The 12,682-nt window shown below is 54.1% G+C and overlaps 2 protein-coding genes across 2 annotated transcripts; one reads left to right on the top strand and one right to left on the bottom strand.

Annotated features, from left to right (window-relative positions):
* Positions 1-4,993: 4,993 nt before the first annotated feature.
* On the top strand, positions 4,994-6,421 carry J7T54_005525 (Copper resistance protein-like protein; the record flags this gene model as incomplete). Its single annotated transcript, XM_051503954.1, has 2 exons — positions 4,994-5,069; positions 5,271-6,421. 2 exons carry the CDS (start codon positions 4,994-4,996, stop codon positions 6,419-6,421), a joined length of 1,227 nt encoding a protein of 408 aa, XP_051364352.1.
* Positions 6,422-8,312: 1,891 nt separating this feature from the next.
* On the bottom strand, positions 8,313-10,874 carry J7T54_005526 (uncharacterized protein; the record flags this gene model as incomplete). Its single annotated transcript, XM_051503955.1, has 4 exons — positions 8,313-8,893; positions 8,952-9,478; positions 9,528-9,929; positions 10,138-10,874. 4 exons carry the CDS (start codon positions 10,872-10,874, stop codon positions 8,313-8,315), a joined length of 2,247 nt encoding a protein of 748 aa, XP_051364353.1.
* Positions 10,875-12,682: the final 1,808 nt, after the last annotated feature.

Below are 12,682 nucleotides of genomic sequence, written 5' to 3' on the forward strand. Positions count from 1 at the left end.
GAAGCTCGCGACTGACCATCTACTCGAGAGTCTAAACTCGTAGACCGAAGATAGGGGACAAGTTGCGCTCTGCGTATTAGATCAGCCATTTTCATGCTTCCACCAGTCAAGGCACTGGAGCTGCTTACGGACTAGACGCAAGCAGACGTTGTTGAAACATACGCCATCGTACCGGGTCGGCGGGAATCGGGCTGGGCCTTGCCAGATGGCTGTCAGAACGGAAGATGGCGTGTGCTCCCACGCGTCTGGGTGCGCATTCGGGCCTCTACCCGTCACTCCTTGTCAGAAAAGGGCAAGCAGTATTTTTGTCCCGCTTGCCAAGCTAATCTACCTGCCAACAAACATTATCCTCATTCTTTGTCACGATGGACGGAATCAGACTGGAGAAGACATGGGACTTGGAGAAAGATAGGAAGCTTAAGTTTGACTTTCAACATGATCAGCATTCTCATCCCTAGTAAAATGCCTCCCCCATATACTCCAGACTCCTTCCCCGTCGCGGCATGGAGGAATCCGGGGTCGAGCTTAGGTGTCTGTTCCTCATCCACCCGAAGCGTCCTTTGATGGTTGGCATCACGACCACTCGCGGACGAGAATGAAGGTGAACTGCCGGGAGATCTAGGCTTCAACAGGCACTAGCGATTGGTCTTTGGTTGTGTCGTCGCGCATGATGCGCGCTGTCACTGGTACCAGGTTCCAGGCTGGTTTTATTTTACCCAGCGATACCAATGCGGCAATGTGACGAATAATACTGGGCTTGCGCTCACCCAGACCGAGAAAGACACTTAACTTCTCACATCAACAAGACAGAAATAACGCTGATTGACGTGCAACATGTACCAGTCGCAATAAGCACCAGCAGCCTCACTGCAGCCATAACTTATAATACTTAGGGTAGACATCACCACTTCGTATAATACGGTACGACACACCCGCTTGGCCGGGCAGACGTCCACGAGCCTCGCGCCAAGGCCCTACCAACTGAATGACCGTGCGTGTTCGAAGCGGATTATCCGCACATATACGATCTTCGCTTTTGTCGGTAGTGAAGGGCCTGGGCTGACCCGTCACATACGATTCCATCACTCGTCAGCCAAGCTCAGCCCCTGGAGCGGGCAGTGAGCTATGTAGGTCCTGTTGGCTGGGACATCGTGAAGGTTGCAATTACGTGTGCCGCAATTGTCAATGCGAACGGGCCGAAGGTCAAACTCCAAAGACACGCACGATCGTTTGACAAGACGGTACGGCCTGTGCACGCAGCACGACTAGCCGACATGCTCCTCACAAGACGGCTTTTGTGTCAATTCAATCCGCACGTCTTAAGACTGACCGGACGTTCGCTGCAACAACCAACCCCTCGTTGAACGCTTTCTTTGGACGACGGCCTGGCCAAGCCGAAAAGCAGAATGGAAGGACTGATGAGCGTGCGGAATGTGATGAGCGTGCGGAATGTGATGAGCGCGTGAGCAGGGCTCCAAGCACGATGATGTCTTCGAACGTCCAAGGTGCTCGTGGCCCAAATTTAGACGAATAAAGACCCTTGACCTTGCTGCTGTCTTGCAGCGAGCTGTTGCTGCATCATGCAGACAATCCACAGGACCCCGGCATGGGACCGTGCACCCTAGAGGTCTGAATCCCTGCGTTGGTCCAAGGACTCATAAACATAGAGACGTCAGCCGCACGCGGACTGCTCGTGGGGATGACGATGACGCCCAATTGTCTGGGCGACTCTAGGGCTTGCCGGGCTAAGTTCGGCTTCCTACTTGGCGCCCAAGTAATTGATGAAGCAAATAGCGGTCTGCGCAGGTCAACGAGGTTGGAATTCTCATGTTGCCTGGGCAAAGCCTGGGCAATTCGGGCAGACTGGAGTGGGGGCCCGGCTAAGTAAGGCAAGGTTGCACGGGATCGTGCTGCTTCAAGGGGCGCACCCCCACTCCATGCCTTGCGGTAGCGTCCAGCCCCGTCGTGTCGACACCAGTCCGATTGAGCTGTTGTAGCGAGGTTCCCGGTCCGACCCAGCTTGATTGTGATGCCACCTGATGCAACATACCTAAATAATGTGCCATTCCACGAGATAGAAAATTCTTCTTTTTGTCCATCTTTTCGTAGAGGGGTCGCGTCCATGCTCGTGAGCGCCGAGCCGCCGCCGCCGCCTCTGATCCGTCCGCACTGTCCAGAAGAGGTTGTAATGTGTTCGCGAAGCGATCCAATTGCATGTCAGATCGACCCTATGCATCGTATGGAGCGAGTCTTCGCAGGGCCAAGATGTGCATCTCGTCAGAGGTATCTTGTCAGAGTTAGAGGAATCGGGTCTTTGTACAGGTACGAACGATGCTAATAAGCGGTCGAGTTAAGTCTTGATTACCGTAATCAGTCCTGTCAGATCTCTGAATAATGGGTACTAACAACGTGGAAGTAGAACGCCATGTCAAATCCGTACGTAGTGTAGTAGTTTATGGACCTTGGGGCTGCCCCAGCGCTTGTGTGCTGTCAGCCGGTTCCTGAAGGAAATGTGTCCAGCGGGAGGATTATGACGAGCACTGCCATAGGAGCTAGGCCAGCCGCCACTGGTTGGTCAATTGATGAACGGCTAGTACAGTGGTGTGCTTACCAGGTACCTTACCGCACCCTTACACGGGGTTGGGTTGGCGGGGAGGGACCTGCTAGGCCCTTTCCCAAAGCCGTGGTGATTTAAATACACCTGTAGCAATAGCGAATGGGTAGGCTCTATGGATGATAGGGACTGTAGCTTGAGGAGCCTTCTGCGTACAGGAATCCGGTTCGGATTGCCCAAAAGTGATGATCCGAAAGCGATGGAGTAAACCCTGGCTGGCGCTTGCCCTTTCCATAAGTGCTATCCCACTGTATCTGGCAATTGGGAAGCTTCCATCGATGGACAGCCACGGAGCAGTGTGCCCGTTGCGCGTGCCAGGTAAGGCAAGCAGGACCTTGGTTATTGACAATAACAAAGCCAGCCCAGGATCATCGCTGATCCATGCTGGTCCGGTCACGGTACCATACCAGATATTGCAACAATAATTATCACTGCGACGAGCCAGCAGCATCACGATGCCCTAATTCGGGAGGCAGCCATCTTACACGGTCAAGCAGATCATGCCAAGGTTTGTGCAAGCTGCCATACCAGAAGCTAGGGTATGCTGCTCTTGGCTCTGCAAAATGCTGCATTGCATCCAACAATTCCCATAGACCACCTTCGAGCCCCAAAGCCATCTCGCAGCCCGCGTCGATAGCATCCACACTCCACATTCGACAGTCAGTGAACCAACGAGCGATCGCCTGCTCGCCGCCGAGCCAAGCCAGATACAAACCCTGCAGCGCCATCCCACTCTAGGACGATCCCACGAGCGTCATTCTGGTGAGCTGTAGGTAGGCGCCACTCTGTTTCGAAGCAGTGCGGCTGCTCCTGTGATTTAAGGTGAGCGGCACGCGCTTCGCGCAAAACGTTTTGGGGACGGGCTGCAACTGGCAAGCCGAGCTCGCAAGTACTTGTAATTCAGTAACAAGCAGCACGTCGATGTACCTCGACACGCTCCTGGATATCTTTGGTCTGTGTGGTCTGACTGCTTCATACGTATACTACGTATTGACGTACGGACATTGTAACGCCGGCTGTTGGTGCCATCCTACATTGGTCGCTGACATTCTCTACTTATTTTGCACGGATGGGAGCTGTCTAATGATATTATACGGAGACTAAGGTACGAATCACCGGTTGGATCTGGAAGGATCGACATTATACGCGGTACTTACGACAATACGGATACACGAAGACATTTCCCCTTTAGCCGAGGGGTGCATGGGCATATAACTGCTTACAGCCACGGCCTCTACGCCCGATTCCCGCTGTCTGCTTTGTCCAGTTTCGTCAGACTGCGGAAAGTGCAACAAAGTTCATCTTTTAGTTGAAGTTGCCGGCCCTTTGCGATCGACTTGTCTCGATCATCTTGACTCGGATTGTTGCGAGTGGACCATGGACCAGACCAGCTAGACAAAAAGGATAAAACCCCGAGTGTCCGCTACGCATGCACACAGGTCACAGACCGAGAATTCTCCACTCAGCGCTAGCAATCAATCATCCATCCACCCAGCGACTGGAGCGACCGACCGAACCTGCCACCGAGACGGGACTGCCTGCTCGGCTCCCGTCGTCCTGAAAACGGACAGCAGCACGACTGCGAAGAACTCGTACAACTTGGCGGCGCCGGGCTCGAGAGCAACACTCTCCCATTGCTTGACCTCGAATTCTTGACAAATTGAGAGCAAGACGAACGACAATAGCTGGGCATTTTTTGGTAACAATTACCTACTGGCGTGGGCGACATCAGTCCCACGCAAAGCCAAGCCAAGCCCCCCGCCACCTTTGACTAGTGGACACCTACGTGCAGTACCCTACCTCAGGGCGCCGTACAGTACCTTGCCCTCGCTGCACACCACAGCTAGGACGGACCAACGTTTTCCATTGCTTCCGTCTGTGCTGCTGCCAGGCTTGCCCCGATCATCGCCCTGTTACCCGCTCGCACTGAAGGGACTGTACCTGTACAGGCAGCGGTACGCAGTGCCGTTTTTGTGCCCCCCCCCCCCCCCCGTCGCTCCCCAAAATCACGAACCCACCGACCGCTCGCTCACTCGACATCGACTCAAGTCCCGGCTGCTCGCTGAACTGTCATTCCGCGAATCTCCCAAACCATCCTCATCGCCCGACAAACCGTGTCCTCACTTCACAAACTTCCTGCTTCATACTACACCTCCACGGCCGACCTGTCCCTGGACGCATCGTCTGTCACCTTCGGTCGCATCCGGGATCGGGAACCCTGCCTGCGACCAAACCAGCTGCCACCCACCATTACAGTTCCACGGCCGCACACATCCATACCACTTACATCAGTGCCCTCCCTCTGCCGGCTGACTTGGCCATCCCGACCCAGCCTCGTGTCTCTCTTCCTCCCTCACAACAGCTCACCACGAACACATCATGTTGATTAACGGAGAGAAATACGCCTGCGATGCCTGCGTGCGAGGCCACCGCGTGAGCAACTGCCATCACTCCGGTAAGTTCATTACTACCAAACTTCGTGATCAGTCCTTGAGTCGTGGCGGCGCAAACTTCTGCCCCGCGGTGCTGCAGATCATTGAGAAAAAGCAATCGTGCTGCAGCCCGCCGCGATCCAACGAGTGTCACGTCTCGCATGGCAAATCACCTCTTTTATTCTGCCCCTTTGAGCTTTGTCTGACCTCGGTGCTCCTGACAGATCGGCCTCTGCAACACATCAACAAAAAGGGTCGCCCAGTGTCCCAATGCAACCACTGCCGATCCGCGCGCAAAGCGCGGTCTTCCCACGTCAAATGCGACTGCGGCGAGAAGACCAGCAAGTGCGCGCACATCCAGCCTGCGGTCGACGGTCATACATCCACATGCTGCTGCAACCACGGCGGCCGATGCAGTTGTGCGGGCAAGAAAGAGCCTACACTCGACACCGTCCCCGAGACAGAGTCGGACACGGAGGCTTGCAACCCTCTACAATCGCGTCCCAAGATTGCGGCCCGGCGTCGACGGGCTGCCACTGTTCACTCGTCAGCCGACATGATGAACTTTGACCAGAATGGCAACAGGGTCTCTACGAGCAAAACGAGCCGCCCGTCCCACAAGACCGGCCCCTTCACTCTCAACCGCGTCAACTCAGCCAACAGTGCGGGCAGCCTCGGTGCCGCCTCGGAGGGCATGGCAGAAGCCCACCGTGGCGCCGCACACCAGCGACGTGTTAAATCCGAGGCGACATCCCCCATGCTTTCGGCCTCTGGCTTCCAGATGAACGGTTCTGTTCCTCCGCTCGACCTATCTGGGATCGACTACCCGTCCTACGCGCACAGCGGCAATGGTACCTTTGAGATGTTTAGCTCGGGGTACTCGCCCGACAACGACGCATCGTGCTTCAGCGCTGGCCTGCCCAGCACGGCTGCCTCGGTGGACTGGAGCCACTACGATTTCCCCGACGGGTTCGGGCCATCCAGCTATAGCCAGGCAGGCACCAATGGTTTTGGCAACTTTCCTGACTTTGCCAGCAACGCTGACCAGATTCCCAATCTGATCAACACCACGTCCAACTCGGGCGATGTCTCTGAAGTTGAGGACTTTATGCCCGGCGCGGACAACGACTACAACGCGGCCCTCATGCGTCACGACATGATGGGCAATGCTGCCGACATCAGCACGATTGACTACACCAACTTCTACAGCAAGGATGCAGACTTGACGCAGCAGACTGCGCCTGGCACTGGCATGTCCATGGTGGAAGACGACCCGGCTTTCTACTACCCCAACTACCACGAGAGTGTTGTGGATGAGAATACCGACCCCATGGGTACACAGATCGCCGCCTACAACAACTGGGATGAATTCTGAGCCAGCGGACGCTATGCCGGAGCTATTATTATACCCGGCGAGCCCCTTGCTCCGACTCGCCCTTTTGGTTGCTTATAGAAATTTCAACCGGTCCAGACGCGAAGCAAAGGGAGGGCGCAATGGCGCAGCTTGCTGGACCTGCCTCATCGGATTACTTCAACATTGTTTTCACTTACATTATTCAACAATCTATAGACATTGCATACATAGGGAGACTGGCGGCGTTTTCGACAAGGAGTTCAGGACTACACGCGAGAAAATCAAAAAGGGGCGACTTTCGACCGGCATAACAGGGCGGATGTGTTTAGGGCTGGATATGGATGATCACTTTGATCATGGTTTCAACCGGCGTTCTTCGCTGCTTGAAGAGGTGTTTGTGTTTTTTTCTCTTGCTTTTTTGTTCTTTGCGGTACGGTGGTCACCCATTTTAACGATGATGACTACAGCGGTGGCAGCGCATCGCTGACGATAGACTACATGCTTGATTCCTCCACGCGAGGCTGCACAATAGACTTGATCAGACACTTTGAAAGGCCCTGCTGCTCGACGGACTTGGCATCCATCCGAAGCACCTGTATCCGACCGAGCCATCCGCGCCATGCCACTACGTACGTACTCCGTACTCACCGCATGCTGCCATGGGGCGGCTGCGACGACCATAATTTCTAGCCGCGAACGTGCTCCGCCGACAGCACAGCTGTCAAGCCTTGCCAGCCGCAGGAACCCGATGAACGGAGGGTGACTCGCAAGAGTTAACGTGAATCCCCAGCACAGTGGACCCGCAGCGACGAAGCCATTATTACTGCCATTGGCAGCGATTTGTGTGGATTAGGGCACTCCACAGAGTACTATTACCCCGAGAGTGCTCACGATCATGGCTCTCCATAGTAATTATTACATGTTCATTTCCGATTCTGGTGCGGCTGGGGCAAAGCATGCAGCACAGTGGAGAAGGCATTTCCAGCAGATTGATATCAGGGGTGATGCATTCGAGTACAGTACGTACGTACTAGGTCCTCACTCAGACAGGCGGTCTTTGAGGGTGCACAGATTGTGATGCTATGAGCTAGAGTATGGGGTCTAACCGAGAACAGCCGCCAATACTGGAAGGAGAAACAGCCAAAGAGAAGAAGAAAAAATCGGAGGACTTATCCCTGACCTCGCGACTTGTCAAACTCAGACGCCACGGGACTTGTCTCGAAGAAGAAGTGTGGTTGGGAAAATGGAAAAGTGGGGTCTGTGTAGTTGGAGCCCCAAACTTTGGTCTCCTGTCTTGACTCAGTCAACGAAGAGACAGAGGAAGGGGTGCCGTCGTGTCGTCGATGATCTGGCGAAGACTGCTGTTTGTAGGACGTGTATGAATAATCATCGAGGGTGATAGGACGTCGAGCCCTAAGCTACCCTATACCTTTGAGACATTATTATATCGACTTGCAGTCGCGCTTACAATAGACTGCTCTATGGGGGAGAAAGGTTGACAGATTCTGGAAACTCGTTCTTATATATTACGGACTGTCTTGTTGAGTACCTTCATGCATAGTATCCGCAAGTGCGCCCTGTGGATCACCTAGCTGCACAACGTTGATGTAGGCGCCTGTCTTGGACGCCTGCAGACATCTGGCGGATGCCATTTCTAGCTGCGATACACGCACAAAGGCTGCCCAGTGGACGTTCGCTGAACTTGATGGACGACCCCTTGGACGTGGAGAACATGGTCATAGGCCTCATGGTACACATGTACTAGATATATGTAGTCTCAAGCAGCAACCCATGTTGCTATGCTACGCGTGCTGCCGTACGCCTTCGCCCATGACAATTATTATAAATATTATACAATCCCAAGTAGTCATACAAACTCGAAGTGTCCCCTGATTCCAGCGCGTCCAGTCGACTAATCAAGTGTCATTGGCACAGAAGCTTCATCTCCATTGGCCATGTCATTTGCGCTCGCTTCATCTTGAGTAGAGGCCGTTGCCAGATCAGCTAGGTGCTGGAGTGTAACATCGCCCGACGAGGACGTGGGGCGGACAAGATCCGACAGCTTATCCCTGATGCCGTCCCAGACACCACCAGGCCTATCCGAAAGATCCCTAATGAGCGTCGTCGCCTTCTCGCGCGAGTCCTCGTGGCTCAGCAAGCGGGAGAGAGACAGTATCACCAGACCGCCAAAGTGATTGGCGAGAGGATTACGCATGTCGGCATTGGCAGAGAGAAGCTTGATCAACTCCTCCATTGGCCACATGATGCCAGGTGTCGTTGTTTTAGGGGATAGTAGCGTGACAGCGAGCCTGCAATGCCAGTATGCGAGATGCACCAAAGGATGCGTCGACGGCACAACGTGATCTGGGAGGTCTTGTCGGTACTGCTCCACGTATTTCAACAGGATACTAGCCACGGCCGCTTCAGCCACGGTGACGCCTGGTGGTAGCGACGAGCTCACTTCGGATATGGCTCCCAAGGTATTAGATAGCCCTTTGTGATGTTAGCGAAAGGTACATTAAATGGAGACGAAAGAATAGTAGCAACTTACGAACAAGGTGGAAGCAGGTCTCGTTGAGGACCGTGTCCAAACCCCGAGGAACGACAGCGCTGTGGTCGGGTATTAAGACAGGCTTGCCAGTAGCCACGGCATGCCATCGATCCATCAAGATGAGCGACCACCACACGCGGATACACAACGCATCCTGGGAATCCGGTGGAAGATCATCAGGCAAGTTCTTGGTTGTCCACAACTTCATGTCGTTGGCTAGCACAACAGCCCGGCCCATGAGGTAGGGCATCGAAGGCGACCCCCGCCAGTCGGCGTCAATTATCAACAACAAGAGCGTCTGGACATGCACAAGGTTGACAAGGGGTGTTCTCGGTGACTCCTCGCTTTCCCAGCCCGCGAGTAGAGTGCTGGCAAGCCGCACGTTTCCTGAGGAAGACTGAGCAACCGCTAACAGCGCGTGGGCAAAGGCAGTTCGGACGGCATGCGGACATTGTTGCAGGAGCTCCTGCATGCGCGGCAGGTTGCTCGGCAGGATCGGATAGAGCGTTTGAAGGGTCGAGAGATAGCTGCAAAGGGTTAAACTCGGACGAGACGTGAAGTTAGCAAGGTACTTACTCTTGAAAAACGCCCTCTTCGACGGCAGGCCCATCTCCCCAGTCAGCCAGTGAGAGATCCATAGCTGCCTCGGCTGCGTTGTGATCGTGGGAAGGAATGGGCAAGGGCTGAGGAGCCAAAGAAGCGCTGTTGTATGACTCTGTTGCATCCATGTCCGCCTGGTTCTGTGCAGACGGGAGCTGGCGCGGGCCCCATGGAGTGTTCCTAGATGCCAGAGGCGAGCCCATGTCGCCGCCAGATATACTCGAGTAAGGCCGCTTCCTGCCCGACTCCTCCGCCGAGTTGCTTTGTCGGAGAGGCCTATCGCCGAACAAGCCAGACAGATCCTCTGAAGTCAGGCCACCATCTGTCTCAAGTTTGCTCTCAATGCTGTTGATACGATCTGCCAATTCCTTGATGTACCTGCAACATTGTTAGTCTCAGGCTTGCTGCCGCAAAACGATGCACACACCCTTTGCTGGGGCCCCTTTTCTGAGGCACCCTGCTGAATAGACAGGGAATGTTGGAGCGAGCACAGCTAGAGCAAGGTTGGTCGCCAACACCGTCATTTTGAGCATCGCACTTGATCTTCTTTCTTCTGCATTCGTCACACGCTCTGGACACTTTTGACCTTTTGCGTGGGGGGACGTTATCACTCGTCAGCGGATTCCACGGCTGCAGCTGGGCATTGATTGAGACCGGAAGGCCGTGCGACAACATCGATTCCGATGTTGGCGTTCCCTGCATATAAGCAGAGTTGTGATGGTGATGTTGCTGTTGCTGTTGCTGCTGCTGTGGAATATCATGGTGTTGCTCTGGCGGCGGCGGCTGTTGTTGGTGATGGTGTTGCTGTGGCTGTGGCTGTTCCTCCGATGGCTGCTCATGATGCTGCTGCTCTGGGGCTGGCTGCTGATGTTCGGGCTGATGTTCGGGATGCGGCATGATATGGCGCAAGTTCGAATCTTCCGTATTCATGTTTGGGTCGGTGCTGGGTAGCAGTGGCGTCGAGGCGATTGTGTGACCAAGTTGCGCAGCGAGTTGGAGCTCCTCAATATTAGGGGGACGGCCGTTTTGCTGCTGTGACCCTTCCGCATCATGCTGATGCATCTCTGTCTGCATGTGCTCATGGTGCTGATGCTCCTGGTGTTGTCCGTCCAGGTTGTGGTCCTGGTCATGATTGTGGTGGTCTTGTGCCTGCGCTACATCGTCCTCGTCGTCGAAGGGCTGTTTACGATCCTCGGGCTCATCCATGTGCTCCTGGGAAGCTGTGTTATAGAAAGGCCCAGCGTCGCCTGTGTCCGCATTAGGTGAAGGGTACGTTATCGGGCCATTCGCATCGCCATCCTGGCCTTCGTTCGCGGCACTCATTGTGGGGATTTGGGCGCGCGCCGTCTTTTTAATTTGCGACTTCGAAGAGGATCGCGACGCTTGTCACCAATCGCCAGGGACTGAGGATATTTCTGTCGATGCTGCAATATCTTGGTAACGAGGTCGAGGAGAAGCCAGGCGTGTTTCTCCACGCTGGCCAATCGTCTAGAATTACAGTCGTTAGCATATTGGTGTCACCAAGAGAATTGTGTTCGTCGCGCGAAAAGCGCATGATGCTTCGCCAATTTGCATCGACAGCGACGGTGAGCCATGATGATTTATCATTGTCACAGAGCGTCGCTGTTGTGAAGTAGGAAGGGACTTACATGTATACACGATCTTCGAGTCGGTCGATGGTAAATGCGACGCGCCGCGTCCGCTCAACGGATCAGGAAGAACTCGGCGCCGTGGACGGTGGGTGATTCTGGCTCGTGGGAATCTCGCAGTGCCGTGCACAGTTCGGAGGTGGAAGAATCTTTCGGCATCTGCGTGAGCAGTAACCGCGACGGATGCTTATGTAATCACACAGCAGTATACTTTCTGGCTTGAATCTGGCGCAATGACCGGGGGGCATGGTGATCACGTTCTGTGATTGCTCATGTTGGACAAATCTGTCTTTCAACAATCACAAATACTCTCGGCAACTTATGTCGAATCGCGTGCGCATGCGATCAGTGTTTTCTGTCTGTGCTGAATCCATACTCTTCCGGCTGCTGTGGCAATCAAAAAGTCATTCCACAAACGAGAGATGGAGGGATGACTGATGGAGACTGGCTGGTTACAAGCCGTGCGCGGGTTTCTAGGTCCAGAGCCGCAGACAAATCCTTCAGTATTCATTTCATCGACATAATCTATTTCTTTCCAACTCCGCTCTTTGCCGGTACCGAAAGCGTGCTGCTATAAGCCCTGTGTGCATCTCGCGTTAGACTGACGAATAATATCAACCTCATGACATTCCCCAGAGGGAACGCGTTGTCCGCAACCCCTCAGCAGTCTGATCTGAGACTAATAGATTCAAAGTTTTTCACTTTTGTGCCGTTTGGTATCTGGCACTGAGCTACATAGACGACACTTTGAATTGGGAAGAGGGAGGCATGGCGACGACAAGCTGCCACGCGAAGGTCTCGAATTTGATGCTCTCACACACAAGCTCGCTCTGAGATGGACCTGGGCAAAGCGCAGAGTTGGAGCTATATGCCAAGGATCCCTAGCGAAATTGGAGCACTGCGAGGACTGCTGCAGACGTACAGTGAGATATCGGAAGATGATATCGACCAACACCTCTTCAATATTGTGGGTCACCTCGACACATAGTATTGACCTGTTGCCATCTACTGACTCGTTCACCAGCGCGCAAAGGCATGGAGTGTTTCGCAGACGCCTTCAATAGGGCGATGGAAGTTCCTCACATTGATGAACCGCGATGATGATCTGTATCAAGAGATTCTTTTTCGCCTGAAATTGCCACGAAGTCAAGCAGCGATTCTGGACCTCGGATGTGGTTTAGGCCAGGTCCTGCGGCAACTGCGATCGGATGGGGTGCCGGGTCACAAACTGTTTGGGACAGACATGAGCTCGGAGCTCATCGAAATCGGATACGAAATGTTTCGCGACAGATATACTCTCGGGGCTACCTTTGTACTGGGCGACATGATCGACCCAGATGACAACCGTTTGTCCAAACTCCAGGGGCAGATCACAGTGGTGATTGCTGATAGCTTCTTCCACTTATTCACCTGGACGCAGCAACTTTACATCGGCAAGCGCCTTGTGGGCTTCATCAAGCCAGGGACACATAATGCGGCGAT

This window comes from Emericellopsis cladophorae (assembly GCF_022114955.1).
Source record: "Emericellopsis cladophorae strain MUM 19.33 chromosome Unknown NODE_7_length_695568_cov_118_814649, whole genome shotgun sequence".
Taxonomy (NCBI): domain Eukaryota; kingdom Fungi; phylum Ascomycota; class Sordariomycetes; order Hypocreales; family Bionectriaceae; genus Emericellopsis; species Emericellopsis cladophorae.